At 47.8% G+C, this 23,679-nt stretch overlaps 1 protein-coding gene across 1 annotated transcript in view; it reads left to right on the top strand.

The window, feature by feature from the left end:
* The window catches only part of LOC134433890 (olfactory receptor 14J1-like), a gene marked incomplete at its 5' end in the record, with an annotated part of 100,188 nt that extends 96,292 nt beyond the window's left edge, over positions 1-3,896 (top strand). Inside the window, one exon of the mRNA XM_063182588.1 lies at positions 3,834-3,896. Within this exon, the coding sequence (XP_063038658.1) occupies positions 3,834-3,896 (63 nt within the window). The remainder of the gene's footprint in view (positions 1-3,833) is intronic.
* Between the last annotated feature and the right edge of the window lie 19,783 nt (positions 3,897-23,679).

Here is a 23,679-nt window from a genome sequence, read left to right as displayed (position 1 = left end):
GGGGGTGTACATATAAGAAAACACAGCAGTTCAACTCGGTGATACGAAACAAACGAGCTGTATCATCCGGAGCCTGCAAATGCCCATGGGCGGCACCATTACATTCAGAGCGGTGTCTCTCTTTTTCCTTGGTCACTTTGCCCTGAGGTATTACAGTTCCAGTGGTAGGCCCCTGGGCCCTCACAACTCCCCCCTTTTTGTTGTCTATAAAGACGGTTTCTGCCCTAGAATTTTGGAGGCATTTAGCAAAATAGGACGAAATAACCAACACAATGAATACAATAAACAAAGTCCACACAACAATCTGAACTAAAGATGAAAGCCAGCCTCGCAAAACCCTGTGTTTGGAAAGTCTAGTGAACCAGTCGTAGTTGCCTTCCATCTGGATCTTGTTTCCTTGATCTTTTAGGAGCTGGATGCCCTGGTATACTGACTCCCTATGTGACAGCAGGTTGAAAAAACACATGCCTTCAAATGCCTGACAGGCATGGCCATGGACAAGAAATTGTGGCTTGTCTGTGGAAGTGCCCAGCTGAAGGCATGTGGCTCAGTGAGGAGCATCCAGATTCCTGCTGCAGCGGCAACCAATGGCAGCATCCTCTGACTTTGGTAATTTAGTATCTGGAGGCGTTGGTGGCCAAAAATTAAACAGATAAAGTGATTAGAAGATGAAATTTAAGTTCTGGTGTCACTAAACTTTCTCTCCCGTAATCCAAGGGTGTGAACACAGCTTATTAGAAGAATCATGGATCAATGCTAAAATATAATTTTTACAAATGTTAAGACATATATCCTGGTTAGTGGTGTCTGAGCTATCTTGGTCTTGGTGTGTGTGGTCAGCGCTTCTTCTGTCCTTCTCCTTCTTCTTTTGCAGGCTGCTGCTGTCCCTCTTAGGCTTCCATTCTGTTCTTCTGGTGGTGGCTCTGGTGTTTGCCTCACCGTTCCCAGAAAGAGTTTTTATGTATTTTGCTGGGATCGATCCTAGGAGTACTGCTGTAAAGACAAGGGTATCTTCTCTTCCCCAAGTATTTAATGGGAAAGGGCCCATAAATTTGTTTAGATTCAGGTTCTTTGATCAACACAGGTGGCTGTTCTTTTAATTGGGCTGCAGTTGAATTAGTAAACTGCCTGATGACTGGGGGAGTTGGCTCCATAAATGGGTTGTTCAAAAAGTTGAATACATAAAAGGCCTTGGCCAGTCTCTCAATGGAAGATAATATCTGGACTCCCCCTCTCAGTTGATCAAGGATCCTTTTGATGGCTCAGTGGGCCCTCTCAGCTTTGGACTGTCCTGTGGTGGAGTGTGGTATGCCTGTGACATGTTTTATACCCCAGGGGTGAGAAACTTGTTGGGATCAGTGCAAGGTATAAGCAAGAGCATTATCAGTTTTAAGTTCCCGTGGATATGCTTAGGAAGAAAAACTTAAAAATTAATGTTTATAGTGTCTTTGATTTTTCACCAGCATGGGCAGAGGCAAAAATCCCAGTGGAAAAGATTTTGATTGAGACGTGGATGTACTTTAGTCATCCAGAAGGGGCTTAGTGTGTGATGTCTGATTGCCAGATGTGGAGAATCTCTAGTGCTCTTAGATTGACTGCGGCTCTGACAGAAGCAAGGCCATGTTCCTGACAATTTGGGCAGGTGGCTACAATGGATCCTGCCGGGTCTCGGGTAATTTTGAACATCCTGTGAAGCTCAGAAATGGTTTGATGGTAGAATTGGTGGCTGATCTTTGCCTGTTTAAAGACTGTCTAAGGCGTATTGCAGTGGTTCAGACGTTTGAAGTAGGCAATTGAGGTGCTCTGGATTGAGAAGTAAGTATATATTCACAAGGTCTCTTCCTGCAAGGGAGCACTGATGTTTTCTAGCTTTCCTGAAAAATTGTGTAATACCTTTCTGTTGTATCGTTATCATTTTAGTAGGTTGGTGTGCTCTGAAGACACATTCAATTTGTATTTGGGGATCTGAGATATTTGAGTCCCCCTGAAACATTACTGAATGGAATTTTGGACTCAAACCAAGGATTGCCAGGGAGAAAGGAAAAGTAGTGTGGTATCTGTGTGCCTGTTTAGTTTGAATCACCCAGGATACCTTTTGTACAACTGCTTTTGCCTCCTGTGTCAGTGATCACAGGAATCGAGTCCTTCACTGCCTTTAAGGAGCAGCAGGAACAGTGGCACGAGATCTTCTGTGGTGATTCCCAGCAGTGAGCGTACCCAACTGATGCTTCCACAGAGCTGGTGAAATTCATGCAGAGTCTTTGGGTTGTCCTTGATGTGCAGTGTTTAGCCTGTGATGGTTCTCTCTGTGCTTTTTTGGCCGAGATACTTCCAGGGGGCTGTCTTTTGGACTTTATGTGTTGCAATCTCAAAACCTTTCTGCTGTACCGCAGTGATGACATCCTGTACTGCAAAGTGCAAAATGATTTGAGCTTCTGCACAAACTAATATATGATCCATGTAATGAAAAATGATAGCATTAGGACATCTTTTCCGGCTTTGCGAATGAAGTTGGGCTGCAAGGCATTGACATGTAGTTGGGTTCTTCTTCATTCCCTTGAGGCAATACAGTCCACTGGTACCTCTGCTAAGGTGCTTGTCGATTTGGGGACGGAAAAAGCAAACAAGGGGCTTTCATTGGGGTGCAAGGGGATGTAATAAAAAAGCAGTCATTTACAAGTATAACGTGTTTCTACCTTTCTCGGGGTATCATGGAGGCTGAGGGCAGGCTGGTCAGAAGGGCACCCATATCCTCAATGACCTCACTGATTTTCCTGAGGTCCTGCAGTAGCTGCCTCTTGTCTTTGCCAGGCTTTTGTATGTCAGGGACAGGCGGACTGCAGGGGCTAGTAGATGGTATATGTGGCCCATAGACAGCTGCTCATGAACGAGGGACTGCAGGGCCTTTAACTTTCTGCCTGGGAGGGGCCACTGATCCACCCATATGGGGTCGTTGAACTTGCAGGTTGACTGAAGGGTGGCACACTACTCAGTGGCCCCGTCTAGAAATGCTGAGGTATTGATAGGATCTCTAGCCCTGTCCCCCTTTGGGACAAGAGGTCTTCTTCTCAAATTGTTATTGGTGCCTGGGTGATGAATGATCTTACTGTAGCAACTGTGCCCTCAGGACCTTCTATGCAGATGGTACCTTGACTCCAGAAGCTGGTAGTGGCTCTCCCGATGGCTAAAATTACCCCAGCAGCTGGAAGCAGGGGCCATTCTTTTAGCCAATCAGAGCAGAAAGTTATCGTGAAGTCAGCTCCTGTATCTAGTAAGTTGTGAAAGACATCTCCTTCTCGCTTTTAATGACCAAGCACACTTTAGAATGGGACTGTTTCTGCCTGCTGTCTGTGCCCACAGCACCATTGGATCAGCTGGTGGGGTGATCATGTCCCATAGGATGTAGGCACTGGCTATAACTGTTCGTTTTGCAATGAGAAGTGGACAGTATAAGCATAGAGCCTGGACAGTTATCTTCTGCAAAGACGTCAAGGCGAGTACCTTAGGTAGTATAGATAATGTCTCCATCCCTTCCCTGGTGTTGGTTTAAATCAAAATGTTTTTGGGCCATCCTTCAGGCCTGTATTTGCCTTTTGGAATATGGTGAACATAAATATCGTGGATTGGCATTGAAAAGGCTCTTACCAGCTGCCTGTGGGTTCCAGGGAAGAGCTGTCTTCTGTAGAGTTTTCTGCAGTGATTGAGCTGTCCTGCTGGATCTGAGAAGGTCACTGTGCTGGTTCTCCACGGTGTTGGGGAGAGTGGGGCGGAATGGCCTCGCGTTTGGTGTCATCATGCGGGGCCTTTCTGTGTCTGTGTGGGGTTTCCCGCAGGCCACCGATTTTACTGGTGTTGTAAAGCATGTGGACGAGGGGGATAGTGGCTTTGACACCTAGAAGGTCCCTCGTCATAGCCTGTATTTTTACAATTCTATTGAGAATGCCTCATCTCTCCACATTTAAAGCAAGATCCTTTTTCATGTGTGTGCCAGGGAATAAGCTGGGAGGCTACTAGCACGTCTACTACACCATGACAGGAAGCATTATCTCAGCTAGCATCACAGTATAAGGATGCCCTAATGGTGCATGCCTCGACCATTTGTGCAATGGTAGGCTTTCTGTTGAGGGGTAGAGAAGGTAAAATGTCTTTAAAGGTGTTGTTAGCATTTGTTTCAGCAAGTTTAGTAAGCAGTACCTTCCTGGCTTTTGGATGTTCAAGTTTCTTCTCTATTGCTTGTGTAAGGGGATCAATAAATTTTAGAAGGGATTTCCCAGGTCCCTGCAGGTCTCTTCTAACAGAGCTCAGGGAAGGTCTATTGAATTAGGTTTAGTGAAATCTTCCTCACTGGCTAGATGGTCTAGTGTTAGGTATGCCCACCTGTCTTCTCTAGCATAGTCTTGTAATAGTTGTTGTAGTAGTTTTTTCCCCATTCCTTCCCACAGAATAATATCAGTTGGAGAAAGTAGGATGTGCATAAAATGACGCAAATTGTGGGGCAACAACACATGTATTGGATAGATGTTATTTAACAAATGATTAATATAGGGCAAGCCCCTCCCATGGTCTTGCACTGCTTTATAAAGGTTTTTCATCTGCTATGTATGAGAGCTTCTAATTGGGGCTTAGTCCCCCTCTGCTACTGCACCGTTGCTGCTTGTATTTTAGCTACCAATTCCCAGTCCCCCTCTTCAGCTGCCAGCTTTTCCATCCTCTGCTAAGAAGCCTCAGACTCATGCTGAAGGTGGGATGAACCTTCCCTCTCCTCTCCAGAAGAGGGAACTTGGTCTCTGGCAGAGGAGCGGGGCCTTGGGGTGACTGGCCAGGCCTGGTGTTGTGGGCCTTTGGTAGCCAAGATGGCGGCCTTCCGGTTACCGCCCCTCACACTTCCAGCTCTGACAGTGTGGGATCCGCAAGGGGCTGAATTGGAGGGGGTAGGGCAGCGGGATTAGGCAAGGAAGCGCTGGATCCCAATGCAGGGGTGGTACCTGACGCAGGGGTCGGACCCAGCACAGGGGGAGGATTTGATGAGAGAGCTGGGGGTGGGAGGGAGTTTGACATTGACGACCCCTTCCAGAGGAGGGACTCCATTTTGTGAGCTATCTGAGGGGGATCCAGTGAGGAGAGGTACTGGAGAATGGGTTAGGGTAGAATCCAGGCCTGTGTGATCCGTATAGATGTGGGCAGGGGGTAGAGAAAGAGGGGAGATGTCAGACAGCAGCTGGCTCGTCTGTGCTTTACAGCAGTTTCTGTCTCTCATCCTAATGGTGTCAGTGGGTTCAGGAATGCTGTGGGCAGAATGCAAAGACTGGATTGAATATTATAACTTTGAACCCTTGAGAAAACTCCAAAAAACATGTGAAAAAATGTGGAAAATGTTGCGACTCTTATCACTCCCTGAGTTTTCTAAAAATAGAGTCTTTCCCTAACTCAGTCCCAAAATGCTACGTGACGAACTGAATCAACAGAAATGTCTGGGAGCTCCGTAAACAGCCAATGAACAAATGACTTCTAACTGTCCTTTGTAAAAGTGTTCCATTCTGAAAGGAGAACCTCACTAACTCGAACATATATGTTCCTCTCGTCTTTGGATAATTTGTTACCCAGAGCTGTCCCTGATGTAAAGGGTGGCCCACCCACAGGACTAAAAGATGACCCAAAGATCCTGCCCTGCTGGTGGCTGTCCCCAGCTCACTGCTCTGGTGGCTCTGGATGCAGGTGTTTCGTGGGCTTTGTTCATCGAGTTGGCCCTCTTGCTGCTGGAGGGTGCCAACGCTGCCTTCAGCGAGCCCTGATAAACCTCAGCTCTCACTCCAGGGCAGAGCTGACCCAAGGCGTCTTCTGTCCCGTGACGGTGGAACAGTCGAATCGTCACTGGAATCGCTCTCAGGAATTCTCAAAGAAGGTCCCTATTTGGGCACCCCTTGTTGTGGCATGTCCACAGCCAGCCTCTGTGAGAGACGTGCACTCCCAGAGCTGGGAGCAGACTTGCTTGAATGGATGATGGATGAGGCAAGAGAGGAGCGTTTGTGTGGAACTCCAAACAGTGTGGTTTGTGCTGGAGAGGGTCCAGGGAGGGAGAGAAAAAGGGGCTGGGCACACAAGGTTTTATATGCAGGAAAAAAGGACCTTGTATGCAGTAACTTAGGACCAATAGAGGATAAGAAAGGGGAGAACACCTAGGGGAATACATATAAGGAAAGAAAAAACTTCATGATATCATGAAAATTACCTGAATCCCCATGACCCTACAAAAGCCAATGGGCAAGATCATTGCTTTAGAGGGGTGCCGCAACTTACTTAAGTTCATCATAGTACTAATGAGGTATTAGAGTTGCAGTGGTAGGCCCCTGGACCTCCAAAACACTACTGCTTCCTGAGACTTCATTGCTGACTTCATTGAGGAGCTCAGCAGTGCTGAAAGGAGAGGCCTGTCCTTTGTCTTCCCTTTGGGATGGCAGTGGAAGTGCCCTGAGTGTACATTCAGAGGCACCTTCATGGCTTCTCATGCCACGACACCAAAACTAAATGTGCAAGGTGACTTCCTTGAATGACATGTAGTCCTTTGAAATATCTACAGGAAGTGGTCTGCTTTCTGAGCCTGCTCCTTGTGATTAGCTGTGAGGGGCTGAGGGCTGGCCTGATCCCGGTGCTGTGTCCCACTGGGAGCAGCCGCACAGCATCACATGCAGAGCAGGCCCTGCCAGAGGCCCTGGAGATCTCACCTGCCCTGCAGGCACCATTGTCAAGGTGCTGTAAACATCAGCTGGTGCTGACTTTCCCCTTGGACCCTTTGGTTTAGTCGCTATGGGGAATTTCTTTCCAGAAGCCTGTGGTATTTCCCCCTGGCAGGTGTGATGGGGATGCTCGGGGAATGTGGGTCTTTGGGGGCAGCTGCCCGGGCAGGGGCTGAGCTCGGAGCCCTGTTGGGCCCATGGCCCCCAGCAGCAGCAGCAGCAGCAGCAGCAGCAGCAGCAGCAGCAGCCCCAGGGCCCAAAGCCCCGTGTTAAGACATAGATCCTGGTTAGTGGTGTCTGAGCTATCTTGGTCTTGGTGTGTGTGGTCAGCGCTGCTTAGGAGATCTTCTTCTGTCCTTCTCCTTCTTCTTTTCCAGGCTGCTGCTCTCTCTCTTAGGCTTCCATTCTGTTCTTCTGGTGGTGGCTCTGGTGTTTGCCTCACCGTTCCCAGAAAGAGTTTTTATGTATTTTGCTGGGATCAATCTTAGGAGTACTGCTGTAAAGACAAGGGCATCTTCGCTTCCCCAAGTATTTAATGGGAAAGGACACATAATTTGTTTAGATTCAGGGTCTTTGATCAACACAGGTGGCTGTTCTTTTAATTGGGCTGCAGTTGAATTAGTAAACTGGCTGATGACTGGGGGAGTTGGCTCCATAAAGGAGTTGGTCAAAAAGTTGAATACATAAAAGGCCTTGGCCAGTCTCTCAATGGAAGATAATATCTGGAGTACCCCTCTCAGTTGATCAAGGATCCTTTTGATGGAACATTGGGCCCTCTCGGCTATGGACTTTCCTGTGGCAGAGTGTGGCATGCCTGTGACATGTTTTATACCCCAGTGGACCGAAACTTGTTGGAATCAGTGTGAGGTATATGCAGGAGGGAGCACTATCAGTTTTAATTTCCTGTGGAATTGCTAAGGTGGAAAAAACTAAAAAGTAATATTTTATAGCCTCTTCTGATTTTTCACCAGCGTGGGCAGAGGCAAAAATCCCAGTGGAAGAGGTGTCGATTGAGACGTGGATGTATTTTAGTCTGCCGAAAGGGGCTTAGTGTGTGGTGTCTGATTGCCAGATGTGGAGACTCTCTAGTGCTCTTGGATTGACTGCAGCTCTGAGAGAAGCAAGGCCATGTTCCTGACAATTTGGGCCGGTGGCTACAATGGATCTTGCCGGGTCTCGGGTAATTTTGAACATCCTGTGCAGCACAGAAATGGTTTGATGGTAGAATTGGTGGCTGATCTTTGCCTGTTTAAAGACTGTCTAAGGCGTATTGCAGTGGTTCAGATGTTTGAAGTAGGCAATTGAGGTGCTCTTGAGTGAGAAGTAAGTATATATTCACAAGGTCTCTTCCTGCAAGGGAGCACTGATGTTTTCTAGCTTTCCTGATTAATTGTGTAATACCTTTCTGTTGGATTGTTATCATTTTAGTAGGTTGGTGTGCTCTGAAGACACATTCAATTTGTATTTGGGGATCTGAGATAGTTGAGTCCCCCTGAAACAATACTGAATGGAATTTTGGACTTACACCAAGGATTGCCAGGGAGAAAGGAAAATCAGGGTGGTGTCTGTGTGCCTGTTTAGTTTGAATCACCCAGGATACCTTTTGTACAGCTGCTTTTGCCTCCAGTGTCAGTGATCACGGGAATCGAGTCCTTCACTGCCTTTAAGGAGCAGCAGGAACAGTGGCACGAGATCTTCTGTGGTGATTCCCAGCAGTGAGCGTACCCAACTGATGCTTCCACAGAGCTGGTGAAATTCATGCAGAGTCTTTGGGTTGTCCTTGATGTGCAGTGTTTAGCCTGTGATGGTTCTCTCTGTGCATTTTAGGCCGAGATACTTCCAGGGGGCTGTCTTTTGGACTTTATGTGTTGCAATCTCAAAACCTTTCTGCTGTACTGCAGTGATGACATCCTGTACTGCAAAGTGCAAAATGATTTGAGCTTCTGCACAAACTAATATATGGTCCATGTAATGAAAAATGCTAGCATTAGGACATCCTTTCTGGCTTTGCGAAAGAAATTGGGCTGCAAGGCATTGACATGTAGTTGGGTTCTTCTTCATTCCCTTGAGGCAATACAGTCCACTGGTACCTCTGCTAAGGTGCTTGTCGATTTGGGGACGGAAAAAGCAAACAAGGGGCTTTCATTGGGGTGCAAGGAGAAGTCAAAAAAGCAGTCATTTAGAAGTATAACAAGTATCTACCAGTCTCGGGGTATCATGGAGGCTGAGGGCAGGCTGGACTGGAGGGCACCCGTGTCCTCGATGGCCTCGTTGATTTTCCTGAGGTCCTGCAGTAGCTGCCTCTTGTCTTTGCCAGGCTTTCATATGGTAATGACAGGTGCATTGCAGGGGCTAGTAGATGGTAGAATGTGGCCCATAGACAGCTGCTCCTGCACGTGGGACTGCAGGGCCTTTAACTTTCTGCCTGGGAGGGGCCACTGATCCACCCATATGGGGTCGTTGAACTTGCAGGTTGACTGAAGGGTGGCATGCTACTCAGTGGCCCCCTCTAGAAATCCTGAGGTATTGATAGGATCGCCGGCCCTGTCCCGCTTTGGGACAAGAGGTCTTCTTCTCAAATTGTTATTGGTGCCTGGGTGATGAATGATCTTACTGTAGCAACTGTGCCCTCAGGACCTTCTATGCAGATGGTACCTTGACTCCAGAAGCTGGTAGTGGCTCTCCCAATGGCTAAAATTACCCCAGCAGCTGGAAGCAGGGGCCATTCTTTTAGCCAATCAGAGCAGGAAATTAACGTGATGTCAGCTCCTGTATCTAATACTCGTGAAAGACATCTCTTTCTCCCTTTACATGACAAAGCACACGTTAGAATGGGACTGTTTCTGCCTGCTGTCTGTGCCCACAGCACCATTGGATCAGCTGGTGGGGTGATCATGTCCAGTAGGAGGTAGGCACTGGCTATAACTGTTCCTTTTGGAATGAAAAGGGGAGAGTCTAAGCATAGAGCCTGGACAGTTATCTCCTGCAAGGACGTCAAGGCGAGTACCTCAGGTAGTAGAGTGAGTGTGTCCATCCCTTCCCTGGTGTTGGTTTAAATCAAAATGTCTCTGGGCCGTTCTTCAGGCCTGTATTTGCCTGTGGGAATATGGAGAACATAAATATCGTGGATTGGAATTGAAAAGGCGCTTACTAGATGCCTTTGGGTTCTAGGGCAGAGCTGTCTTCTGTCGAGTTTTCTGCAGTGATCGAGCTGTCCCGCTGGATCTGAGAAGGTCGATGTGCTGGTTCTCCACGATGTTGGGGAGAGTGGGGCGGAACGGCCTCGCGTTTGGTGTCATCATGCGGGGCCTTTCTGTGTCTGTGTGGGGTTTCCCGCAGGCCACCGGTTTTGCTGATGTTGTAAAGCATGTGGACGAGGGGGGCAGTGGGGATAGTGGCTGTGACACCTAGAAGGTCCCTCGTAATAGCCTGTATTTTTACAATTCTATTGAGAATGCCTCATCTCTCCACATTTAAAGCAAGATCCTTTTTCATGTGTGTGCCAGGGAATAAGCTGGGAGGCTACTAGCACGTCTACTACACCATGACAGGAAGCATTATCTCGGCTAGCATCACAGTATAAGGATGCCCTAATGGTGCATGCCTCGACCATTTGTGCAATGGTCGGCTTTCTGTTGAGGGGTAGAGAAGGTAAAATGTCTTTAAAGGTGTTGTTAGCATTTGTTTCAGCAAGTTTAGTAAGCAGTACCTTCCTGGCTTTTGGATGTTCAAGTTTCTTCTCTATTGCTTGTGTAAGGGGATCAATAAATTTTAGAAGGGATTTCCCAGGTCCCTGCAGGTCTCTTCTAACAGAGCTCAGGGAAGGTCTATTGAATTAGGTTTAGTGAAATCTTCCTCACTGGCTAGATGGTCTAGTGTTAGGTATGCCCACCTGTCTTCTCTAGCATAGTCTTGTAATAGTTGTTGTAGTAGTTTTTTCCCCATTCCTTCCCACAGAATAATATCAGTTGGAGAAAGTAGGATGTGCATAAAATGACGCAAATTGTGGGGCAACAACACATGTATTGGATAGATGTTATTTAACAAATGATTAATATAGGGCAAGCCCCTCCCATGGTATTGCACTGCTTTATAAAGGTTTTTCATCTGCTATGTATGAGAGCTTCCAATTGGGGCTTAGTCCCCCTCTGCTACTGCACCGTTGCTGCTTGTATTTTAGCTACCAATTCCCAGTCCCCCTCTTCAGCTGCCAGCTTTTCCATCCTCTGCTAAGAAGCCTCAGACTCATGCTGAAGGTGGGATGAACCTTCCCTCTCCTCTCCAGAAGAGGGAACTTGGTCTCTGGCAGAGGAGCGGGGCCTTGGGGTGACTGGCCAGGCCTGGTGTTGTGGGCCTTTGGTAGCCAAGATGGCGGCCTTCCGGTTACCGCCCCTCACACTTCCAGCTCTGACAGTGTGGGATCCGCAAGGGGCTGAATTGGAGGGGGTAGGGCAGCGGGATTAGGCAAGGAAGCGCTGGATCCCAATGCAGGGGTGGTACCTGACGCAGGGGTCGGACCCAGCACAGGGGGAGGATTTGATGAGAGAGCTGGGGGTGGGAGGGAGTTTGACATTGACGACCCCTTCCAGAGGAGGGACTCCATTTTGTGAGCTATCTGAGGGGGATCCAGTGAGGAGAGGTACTGGAGAATGGGTTAGGGTAGAATCCAGGCCTGTGTGATCCGTATAGATGTGGGCAGGGGGTAGAGAAAGAGGGGAGATGTCAGACAGCAGCTGGCTCGTCTGTGCTTTACAGCAGTTTCTGTCTCTCATCCTAATGGTGTCAGTGGGTTCAGGAATGCTGTGGGCAGAATGCAAAGACTGGATTGAATATTATAACTTTGAACCCTTAAGAAAACTCCAAAAAACATGTGAAAAAATGTGGAAAATGTTGCGACTCTTATCACTCTCTGAGTTTTCTAAAAATAGAGTCTTTCCCTAACTCAGTCCCAAAATGCTACGTGACGAACTGAATCAACAGAAATGTCTGGGAGCTCCGTAAACAGCCAATGAACAAATGACTTCTAACTGTCCTTTGTAAAAGTGTTCCATTCTGAAAGGAGAACCTCACTAACTCGAACATATATGTTCCTCTCGTCTTTGGATAATTTGTTACCCAGAGCTGTCCCTGATGTAAAGGGTGGCCCACCCACAGGACTAAAAGATGACCCAAAGATCCTGCCCTGCTGGTGGCTGTCCCCAGCTCACTGCTCTGGTGGCTCTGGATGCAGGTGTTTCGTGGGCTTTGTCCATCGAGTTGGCCCTCTTGCTGCTGGAGGGTGCCAACGCTGCCTTCAGCGAGCCCTGATAAACCTCAGCTCTCACTCCAGGGCAGAGCTGACCCAAGGCGTCTTCTGTCCCGTGACGGTGGAACAGTCGAATCGTCACTGGAATCGCTCTCAGGAATTCTCAAAGAAGGTCCCTGTTTGGGCACCCCTTGTTGTGGCATGTCCACAGCCAGCCTCTGTGAGAGACGTGCACTCCCAGAGCTGGGAGCCGGCTTGCTTGAATGGATGATGGATGAGGCAAGAGAGGAGCGTTTGTGTGGAACTCCAAACAGTGTGGTTTGTGCTGGAGAGGGTCCAGGGAGGGAGAGAAAAAGGGGCTGGGCACACAAGGTTTTATATGCAGGAAAAAAGGACCTTGTATGCAGTAACTTAGGACCAATAGAGGATAAGAAAGGGGAGAACACCTAGGGGAATACATATAAGGAAAGAAAAAACTTCATGATATCATGAAAATTACCTGAATCCCCATGACCCTACAAAAGCCAATGGGCAAGATCATTGCTTTAGAGGGGTGCCGCAACTTACTTAAGTTCATCATAGTACTAATGAGGTATTAGAGTTGCAGTGGTAGGCCCCTGGACCTCCAAAACACTACTGCTTCCTGAGACTTCATTGCTGACTTCATTGAGGAGCTCAGCAGTGCTGAAAGGAGAGGCCTGTCCTTTGTCTTCCCTTTGGGATGGCAGTGGAAGTGCCCTGAGTGTACATTCAGAGGCACCTTCATGGCTTCTCATGCCACGACACCAAAACTAAATGTGCAAGGTGACTTCCTTGAATGACATGTAGTCCTTTGAAATATCTACAGGAAGTGGTCTGCTTTCTGAGCCTGCTCCTTGTGATTAGCTGTGAGGGGCTGAGGGCTGGCCTGATCCCGGTGCTGTGTCCCACTGGGAGCAGCCGCACAGCATCACATGCAGAGCAGGCCCTGCCAGAGGCCCTGGAGATCTCACCTGCCCTGCAGGCACCATTGTCAAGGTGCTGTAAACATCAGCTGGTGCTGACTTTCCCCTTGGACCCTTTGGTTTAGTCGCTATGGGGAATTTCTTTCCAGAAGCCTGTGGTATTTCCCCCTGGCAGGTGTGATGGGGATGCTCGGGGAATGTGGGTCTTTGGGGGCAGCTGCCCGGGCAGGGGCTGAGCTCGGAGCCCTGTTGGGCCCATGGCCCCCAGCAGCAGCAGCAGCAGCAGCAGCAGCAGCAGCAGCAGCAGCAGCAGCAGCAGCAGCAGCCCCAGGGCCCAAAGCCCCGTGTTAAGACATAGATCCTGGTTAGTGGTGTCTGAGCTATCTTGGTCTTGGTGTGTGTGGTCAGCGCTGCTTAGGAGATCTTCTTCTGTCCTTCTCCTTCTTCTTTTCCAGGCTGCTGCTCTCTCTCTTAGGCTTCCATTCTGTTCTTCTGGTGGTGGCTCTGGTGTTTGCCTCACCGTTCCCAGAAAGAGTTTTTATGTATTTTGCTGGGATCAATCTTAGGAGTACTGCTGTAAAGACAAGGGCATCTTCGCTTCCCCAAGTATTTAATGGGAAAGGACACATAATTTGTTTAGATTCAGGGTCTTTGATCAACACAGGTGGCTGTTCTTTTAATTGGGCTGCAGTTGAATTAGTAAACTGGCTGATGACTGGGGGAGTTGGCTCCATAAAGGAGTTGGTCAAAAAGTTGAATACATAAAAGGCCTTGGCCAGTCTCTCAATGGAAGATAATATCTGGACTCCCCAGCTTAGCTGATCAAGGATCCTTTTGATGGCTCAGTGGGCTCTTTTGGCTAAGGACTGTCGTGTGCTGGAGTGTGGAATGCCTGTGACATGTTTTATACCCCAGGGGTGAGAAACTTGTTGGGATCAGTGCGAGGTATAAGCAAGAGCATTATCAGTTTTAATTTCCTGTAGAACTGCTAAGGTGGAAAAAACTAAAAAGTAATGTTTTATAGCATCTTTGATTTTTCAACAGCATGGGCAGAGGCAAAAACTGCACTGTAAAAGGTGTCGATTGAGACGTGGATGTACTTTAGTCATCCAGAAGGGATTTAGTGTATGATGTCTGATTGCCAGATGTGGAGACTCTCTTGTCCTCTTGGACTGACTCCTGCTCTGACAGAAGCAAGGCCATGTTCCTGACAATTTGGGCCGGTGGCTACAATGGATCTTGCTGGGTCTCTGGTAATTTTGAACATCCTGAGCAGCGCAGGAATGTTTTGATGGTAGAATTGGTGGCTGATCGTAATATGTGTAAAAATGATCTAAGGCGTATTGCAGTGGTTCAGATGTTTGAAGTAGGCAATTGAGGTGCTCTTGAGAAGTAAGTAAATATTCACAAGGTCTGTTCCTGCAAGGGACCACAGATGCTCTCCACGTTTCCTGCAATAGTTCTGCAATACTCTCTGTTAGGTTGTTATCGTTTTAGTAGGTTGGTGTGCTCTGAAACGCACTCAATTTCTATGTGGGGATCTGAGAAAGTTGAATCCCACTGAAACAGTAATGCATGGAATTTTGGACTTACACCAAGGATTGCCAGGGAGAAAGGAAAATTAGGGTGGTATCTGTGTGCCTGTTTAGTTTGAATCATCCAGGATACCTTTTGTACAGCTGCTTCTGCCTCTGGTGTCAGTGGTCGCAGTTGAGTCCTTCACTGCCTTTAAGAATCAGTGGCGTGAGATCTTTTGGGGTGGATCCCAGCAGTGAACGTACCCAACTGATGCTTCCACAGAGCATTTGGAGTTCTGGCAGAGTCTTTGGGTTGTCCTTGATGTGCAGTGTTTGTGGTGTGATGGTTCTCTCTGCAGGTTTTAGGCCGAGACACTTCCAAGGGACTGTCCTTTGAACTTAACCTGCTGCAATCTCAAAACCTTTCTCCTGTATTGCAGTGATGACATCTTGTACTGCAACATCCAGAATTATTTGAGTTTCTGCACAAACTAATGTATGGTCCATGTAATGAAAAATTATAGCATTAGGCTGTCTTTTCCAGCTGGGCAATAAAATTTGGTCTCCCTGGCATTGACAAGTAGTTGGGTTCTTCTTCATTCTTTGAGGCAATACGGTTCACTGGTACCTCTGTAAAAGCTGCTTGTCAATTTACTGGATGGAAAAGGCGAACAAGAGGCTTCCATTGGGTGCAAGCGGATGTCAAAAAAGCAGTCATTTAGATGTATAACAACCATCTGCCCAACTTGCGGTAACATGGAGGCTGAGGGCAGGCTGGTCAGATGGGCACCCATGTCCTCAATGACCTCGTTGATTTTCCTGAGGTCCTGCAGTAGCTGCCTCTTGTCTTTGCCAGGCTTTCATATGGTAATGACAGGTGCATTGCAGGGGCTAGTAGATGGTACAATGTGGCCCACAGACAGCTGCTCCTGAACGAGGGACTGCAGGGCCTTTAACTTTCTGCCTGGAAGGGGCCACTGATCCACCCATATGGGGTCGTTGGTCTTCCAGGTTGACTGAAGGGTGGTGCGCTGCTCAGTGGCCCCGTCTAGAAATCCTGAGGAGTTGATAGGATCTCTAGCCTTGTCCCTCATTGGGACAAGAGGTCTCTTGCCCAAAGTGTTATTGGTGCCTGGCTGACGAATGATCTTACTGTAGCAACTGTGCCCTCAGGACCTTCCATGCAGAGTGTACCTTGACTCCAGAAGCTGGTAGTGGCTCCCCTGCTAGCTAATATTTACCCCAGCAGCGAGGACCAGGGGCCATTCTTTTAGGGAATCAGAGCAGGAAATTATGGTAATGTCAACTCCTGTATCTAATAATCCTGAAAGACATCTCTTTCTCGCTTTAAATGACCAAGCACACTATCGAACGGGTCTATTTCTGCATGTTTTATGTGCCCACATCACCATTGGATCAACTGGTGTGCTGATCATGTCCCGTAGGAGGTTGGCTCTGGCTATAACTGTTCCTTTTGGAATAAAAAGTGGAAAGTCTAAGCATAGAACCTGGAGAGTTATCTCCTGCAAAGACATCAAGGCGATTACCTCAAGTAGTATAGTGAGTGTCTCCATCCCTTCCCTGGTGTTGGTTTAAATCAAAATGTCTCTGGCCTGTTCTTCAGGCCTGTATTTTCCTGTTGGAATATGGAGAACATAAATATCGTGGATTGTAATTGAAAAGGCCCCTACCAGCTGCCTTTGCGTTCCAGGGCAGAGCTGTCTCCTGTCGAGTTTTCTGCAGCGATCGAGCTGTCCTGATAGATCTGAGAAGGTCACTGTGCTGGTTCTCCACGGTGTTGGGGAGAGTGGGGCAGAACAGCCTCGCGTTTGGTGTCATTGTGCGGTGCCTTTCTGTGTCTGTGTGGGGTTTCCAGCAGGCCAGCGGTTTTGCTGGTGTTGGAAAGTGTGTGGACGAGGGGGGCAGTGAGGACAGTGGCAGTGACAGCTAGAAGGTCCCCGGTAATAGGCTTTATTTTTACAATTGTGTTGAAAATGCTCCATCTCCCTACACTTAAAGCAAGGTCCTTTTTCATGTGTATGTCAGGGAATAACTTGGGAGGCTACTAGCACCTCTACTACACCCTGACTGGTAGCCTTAGCTTGGCTGGCGTGACAGCTTAGGGATGCCCTAAGTGTGCATGCCTCGACCATTTGTGCAATGGTAGGCTTTGGGTTGAGTGGTAGAGAAGGTAAAATGTCTTTACAGGTTTTATTAGCATTTGTTTCAGCAAGTTTAGTAAGACGTACCTTCCTGGCTTTTGGATTTTCAACTTGTTTCTCTATTGCTTGTGTAAGGTGGTCAATAAATTTTAGAAAGTATTGCCCAGGTCCCTGCAGAATGTCTGTGAAATCTAGAGTAGGTGTTTCTCCATTGGGTGTCTGCATGAGAGCTGTCTTTGCAGCACTTTTATCTCTTCTAACAGAGCTCAGGGAAGGTCTATTGAATGAATCTAAGTGAAATCTTCCTTACTGGCTAGATAGACTAATGTTATGTGTGCCCACCTGTCTTCCCTAGTATAGTCTTTTAATAATTGTTTTACTAGTTTTTTCCCCATTTCTTCCCACAGAATAATTTCAGTGGGAGAAAGTAGGATGTGCATAAAATGGAGCAGATCATGAGGCACCATAACACGTGCAGTGAAGATGGCATTTAACAAATTATTAAAGTACGGTGAGCCCCTCCCATGGTCTTTCGCTGCTTTACAAAGATCTTTCATCTCCCCGTGCGTTACAGCTTCCCATCAGGTGTTAGCCCCCCTCTGGTACTGCACCGGTGCTGCTTGTATTTTAGCTACCAATTCCCAGTCCCCCTCTTCAGCTGCCAGCTTTTCCATCCTCTGCTAAGAAGCCTCAGGCCCATGCTGAAGGTGGGATGAACCTTCCCTCTCCTCTCCAGAAGAGGGAACTTGGTCTCTGGCAGAGGAGCGGCGCCTTGGGGTGTCTGGCCAGGCCTGGTGTTGTGGGCCTTTGGTAGCCAAGATGGCGGCCTTCCGGTTACCGCCCCTCACACTTCCAGCTCTGACAGTGTGGGATCCGCAAGGGGCTGAGTTGGAGGGGGTAGGGCAGCGGGAGTAGGCAAGGAAGCGCTGGATCCCAATGCAGGGGTTGTTCCTGATGCAGGGGTAGGACCCAACACAGGGGGAAGACCCGATGAGAGAGCTGGGGGTAGGAGGGAGTTTGACATTGACGACCCCTTCCAGAGGAGGGACTCCATTTTGTGAGCTATCTGAGGGGGATCCAGTGAGGAGAGGTACTGGAGAATGGGTTAGGGTAGAATCCAGGCCGGTGTGACCTGGGCAGGGGTTAGAGAAGGAGGGGAGATGTCAGACAGCAGGTGTCTTGTCTGTGCTTTACAGCAGTTTCCGTCTCTCATCCTAATGGTGTCAGACAGTTCAGGAATGAGGAGGGGTGGAACGCAAAGACTGGTTTGAATATAAGAACTTTGAACCCTTGAGAAAACTCCATAAATCATATGAAAAATTGGGTAAAATGTTGCGACTCTTATCACTCCCTGAGTTTTCTAAAAATAGAGACTTTTCTTATCTCAGTCCCAGAATGTTATAAAACGAACAGAATACACAGAAATGTCTGGGAACTCCGTAAACAGCCAATGAACAAATGACTTCCAACTTTTCTTTGTAAAAGTCTTCCACTCTGAAAGGAGAGACTACCTAACTGGAACATATATGTCCCTCTCAGCTTTGGATAATTTGTTACTCAAAGCTGCCCCTGATGTAAAGGGTGGCCCACCCACAAGACTAAAAAATTACCCAAGGATCCTGCACTGCAGGTGGCTGTCCCCCCATTCACTGCTCTGGTGGTGCTGGATGCAGATGTTACAAAATGTCCCCTGAGCTTCAGCAGCTGAGCCGGCCCTGTTGCTGCTGGAGGGTGCCAACGCTGCATTCAGTAAGCCCTGATAAAACTAATAAAACATTGCATTGAAAGGGCTGCCTCATTTTACTTTAATTTGTCATTTTTGTCATGAGGTATTATAGTTCCAGTAATTGGCCCCTGGGCGTCCACAACCTTGCATTCTCCAGAGATATCATTGTAGTGAGGAGCTCAGCAGTGCTGAAAACTGAGGCCTGTCCTTTGTGATCCCTTTGGGATGGCAGTGGAAGTGCCCTGCGTGCACATTCAGAGGCACCTTCATGGCTTCTCATGCCACGACACCAAAACTAAATGTGCAAGGTGGCTTCTTTTAATTACATTCAGTCTTTTGAAATATCTACAGGAAGTGGTCTGGAAATGCTTTCTGAGCCTGCTCCTTAGGATCTTCTGTGAGGAGCTGAGGGCTGGCCTGAGCCCGGTGCTGTGTCCCACTGGGAGCAGCCCCACAGGCTCACGTGCAGAGCAGGCCCTGCCAGAGGCCCTGGAGATCTCACCTGCCCTGCAGCCACCATTGTCAAGGTGCTGTAAACATCAGCTGGTGCTGACTTTCCCCTTGGACCCTTTGGTTTAGTCACTATGGGGAATTTCTTTCCTGAAGCCGGTGGTATTTCCCCCTGGCAGGTGTGATGGGGATGCTCGGGGAATGTGGGTCTTTGGGGGCAGCTGCCCGGGCAGGGGCTGAGCTCGGAGCCCTGTTGGGCCCATGGCCCCCAGCAGCAGCAGCAGCAGCAGCAGCAGCAGCCCCAGGGCCCAAAGCCCCGTGTTAAGACATAGATCCTGGTTAGTGGTGTCTGAGCTATCTTGGTCTTGGTGTGTGTGGTCAGCGCTGCTTAGGAGATCTTCTTCTGTCCTTCTCCTTCTTCTTTTCCAGGCTGCTGCTCTCTCTCTTAGGCTTCCATTCTGTTCTTCTGGTGGTGGCTCTGGTGTTTGCCTCACCGTTCCCAGAAAGAGTTTTTATGTATTTTGCTGGGATCAATCTTAGGAGTACTGCTGTAAAGACAAGGGCATCTTCGCTTCCCCAAGTATTTAATGGGAAAGGACACATAATTTGTTTAGATTCAGGGTCTTTGATCAACACAGGTGGCTGTTCTTTTAATTGGGCTGCAGTTGAATTAGTAAACTGGCTGATGACTGGGGGAGTTGGCTCCATAAAGGAGTTGGTCAAAAAGTTGAATACATAAAAGGCCTTGGCCAGTCTCTCAATGGAAGATAATATCTGGACTCCCCAGCTTAGCTGATCAAGGATCCTTTTGATGGCTCAGTGGGCTCTTTTGGCTAAGGACTGTCGTGTGCTGGAGTGTGGAATGCCTGTGACATGTTTTATACCCCAGGGGTGAGAAACTTGTTGGGATCAGTGCGAGGTATAAGCAAGAGCATTATCAGTTTTAATTTCCTGTAGAACTGCTAAGGTGGAAAAAACTAAAAAGTAATGTTTTATAGCATCTTTGATTTTTCAACAGCATGGGCAGAGGCAAAAACTGCACTGTAAAAGGTGTCGATTGAGACGTGGATGTACTTTAGTCATCCAGAAGGGATTTAGTGTATGATGTCTGATTGCCAGATGTGGAGACTCTCTTGTCCTCTTGGACTGACTCCTGCTCTGACAGAAGCAAGGCCATGTTCCTGACAATTTGGGCCGGTGGCTACAATGGATCTTGCTGGGTCTCTGGTAATTTTGAACATCCTGAGCAGCGCAGGAATGTTTTGATGGTAGAATTGGTGGCTGATCGTAATATGTGTAAAAATGATCTAAGGCGTATTGCAGTGGTTCAGATGTTTGAAGTAGGCAATTGAGGTGCTCTTGAGAAGTAAGTAAATATTCACAAGGTCTGTTCCTGCAAGGGAGCACAGATGCTCTCCACGTTTCCTGCAATAGTTCTGCAATACTCTCTGTTAGGTTGTTATCGTTTTAGTAGGTTGGTGTGCTCTGAAAACGCATTCAATTTCTATGTGGGGATCTGAGAAAGTTGAATCCCACTGAAACAGTAATGCATGGAATTTTGGACTTACACCAAGGATTGCCAGGGAGAAAGGAAAATTAGGGTGGTATCTGTGTGCCTGTTTAGTTTGAATCATCCAGGATACCTTTTGTACAGCTGCTTCTGCCTCTGGTGTCAGTGGTCGCAGTTGAGTCCTTCACTGCCTTTAAGAATCAGCAGGAACAGTGGCGTTAGATCTTTTGGGGTGGATCCCAGCTGTGAATGTACCCAACTGATGCTTCCACAGAGCATTTGGAGTTCTGGCAGAGTCTTTGGGTTGTCCTTGATGTGCAGTGTTTGTGGTGTGATGGTTCTCTCTGCAGGTTTTAGGCCGAGACACTTCCAAGGGACTGTCCTTTGAACTTAACCTGCTGCAATCTCAAAACCTTTCTCCTGTATTGCAGTGATGACATCTTGTACTGCAACATCCAGAATTATTTGAGCTTCTGCACAAACTAATGTATGGTCCATGTAATGAAAAATTATAGCATTAGGCTGTCTTTTCCAGCTGGGCAATAAAATTTGGTCTCCCTGGCATTGACAAGTAGTTGGGTTCTTCTTCATTCTTTGAGGCAATACGGTTCACTGGTACCTCTGTAAAAGCTGCTTGTCAATTTACTGGATGGAAAAGGCGAACAAGAGGCTTCCATTGGGTGCAAGGGGATGTCAAAAAAGCAGTCATTTAGATCTGTAACAACCATCTGCCCCACTTGCGGTAACATGGAGGCTGAGGGCAGGCTGGTCAGATGGGCACCCATGTCCTCAATGATCTCGTTGATTTTCCTGAGGTCCTGCAGTAGCTGCCTCTTGTCTTTGCCAGGCTTTCATATGGTAATGACAGGTGCATTGCAGGGGCTAGTAGATGGTACAATGTGGCCCACAGACAGCTGCTCCTGAACGAGGGACTGCAGGGCCTTTAACTTTCTGCCTGGAAGGGGCCACTGATCCACCCATATGGGGTCATTGGTCTTCCAGGTTGACTGAAGGGTGGTGCGCTGCTCAGTGGCCCCGTCTAGAAATCCTGAGGAGTTGATAGGATCTCTAGCCTTGTCCCTCATTGGGACAAGAGGTCTCTTGCCCAAAGTGTTATTGGTGCCTGGCTGACGAATGATCTTACTGTAGCAACTGTGCCCTCAGGACCTTCCATGCAGAGTGTACCTTGACTCCAGAAGCTGGTAGTGGCTCCCCTGCTAGCTAATATTTACCCCAGCAGCGAGGACCAGGGGCCATTCTTTTAGGGAATCAGAGCAGGAAATTATGGTGATGTCAACTCCTGTATCTAATAATCCTGAAAGACATCTCTTTCTCGCTTTAAATGACCAAGCACACTATCGAACGGGTCTATTTCTGCATGTTTCATGTGCCCACATCACCATTGTATCAACTGGTGTGCTGATCATGTCCCGTAGGAGGTTGGCTCTGGCTATAACTGTTCCTTTTGGAATAAAAAGTGGAAAGTCTAAGCATAGAACCTGGAGAGTTATCTCCTGCAAAGACATCAAGGCGAGTACCACAGGTAGTATAGTGAGTGTCTCCATCCCTTCCCTGGTGTTGGTTTAAATCAAAATATCTCTGGGCCGTTCTTCAGGCCTGTATTTTCCTGTTGGAATATGGAGAACATAAATATCGTGGATTGTAATTGAAAAGGCCCCTACCAGCTGCATTTGCATTCCAGGGCAGAGCTGTCTCCTGTCGAGTTTTCTGCAGCGATCGAGCTGTCCTGATAGATCTGAGAAGGTCACTGTGCTGGTTCTCCACGGTGTTGGGGAGAGTGGGGCAGAACAGCCTCGCGTTTGGTGTCATTGTGCGGTGCCTTTCTGTGTCTGTGTGGGGTTTCCAGCAGGCCAGCGGTTTTGCTGGTGTTGGAAAGTGTGTGGACGAGGGGGGCAGTGAGGACAGTGGCAGTGACAGCTAGAAGGTCCCCGGTAATAGGCTTTATTTTTACAATTGTGTTGAAAATGCTCCATCTCCCTACACTTAAAGCAAGATCCTTTTTCATGTGTATGTCAGGGAATAACTTGGGAGGCTACTAGCACCTCTACTACACCCTGACTGGTAGCCTTAGCTTGGCTGGCGTGACAGTGTAGGGATGCCCTAAGTGTGCATGCCTCAACCATTTGTGCAATGGTAGGCTTTGGGTTGAGTGGTAGAGAAGGTAAAATGTCTTTACAGGTTTTATTAGCATTTGTTTCAGCAAGTTTAGTAAGACGTACCTTCCTGGCTTTTGGATTTTCAACTTGTTTCTCTATTGCTTGTGTAAGGTGGTCAATAAATTTTAGAAAGTATTGCCCAGGTCCCTGCAGAATGTCTGTGAAATCTAGAGTAGGTGTTTCTCCATTGGGTGTCTGCATGAGAGCTGTCTTTGCAGCACTTTTATCTCTTCTAACAGAGCTCAGGGAAGGTCTATTGAATGAGTGTCGTGGGTTGACAGCCTTTATCCCAATATCGTGTGTTGTGTCTGGCAGCTGTGCCTTTTCTCTCTTCCCCCCCTCCCCGGCCGTCTTGCTGCGGCGGGGCGGGGAAGAGAGGGGGGGAGTGTTTGACCAGGCCTTTTTGCTTTTGGCTTTTTGCTGCTTGGCTTGGCTAGCCGCTTTGCTTGCTTGCTTTCTGCTTTTTGCGCTGTTTTTTTTTCCTTTTCTTTTGTTCCCTCTTTCTTACCCTCCCCTGAAGATACTGGACCGGTTCCGGACCTGACCTGAGACGTCCAGGACACCTGGAGCTTGCAAGAGAAGCTTGAAGCCCTCACCATACACAGTCTGTTTTCTTTCCTTTTCTTGTGTTGGGGAGTGTTCTTTTGTTACTTGTAAATAAATAGGTTTTGTTTTCCACTTTGCTCCTCCGAGAAATTCCTTCCCGAACCCGGTGTTGGGGGAGGGGTGGTTGGAGGTTTGTTTTGTTTTGGGGGGCTCCCTTTTGGAGATTTCCCCTAATTTGTCCTAAACCAGGACAATATACTTTTGGTGCGTTGGCCGGGAAACGGAGGCCAAAAAAAAAAACGGTGGAAAAAAACCCTATAACAATAATATTTTGGTTTTGGCTATTTTGGTGGGCATATTGGTGATTCATAATGTCATTTGGAGTGGAAGCTTGTCGGTATTTCTGGTCCCTAGGGGTTTTTGAAGTTTTAATACTTTTGTGGTCCCTGGGGTTATTTCCTTACCCAAAAATAGCTCTGATGTTGTCCCTAATAAGTAGCTTTTGTAAGCGGGGGGCACTAACCCGAATAGTCATTGTGCTGGTCTTATGTGTGATGATGTGTCGGATAAAAATGCTGGACTTTATTTCAGGAATGTATGGGTTGCTGTTATGGTTGTTTACTCAGTTTGTTTGGGGAGAAGAAGGGGAAGGGGCTTTTCAGCCTTTG

This window comes from Melospiza melodia, unplaced genomic scaffold, assembly GCF_035770615.1.
Source record: "Melospiza melodia melodia isolate bMelMel2 unplaced genomic scaffold, bMelMel2.pri scaffold_28, whole genome shotgun sequence".
NCBI lineage: Eukaryota > Metazoa > Chordata > Aves > Passeriformes > Passerellidae > Melospiza > Melospiza melodia.
Note: the sequence above shows the minus strand (reverse complement) of the source record. Positions and strands in the feature narration are given on the sequence as shown.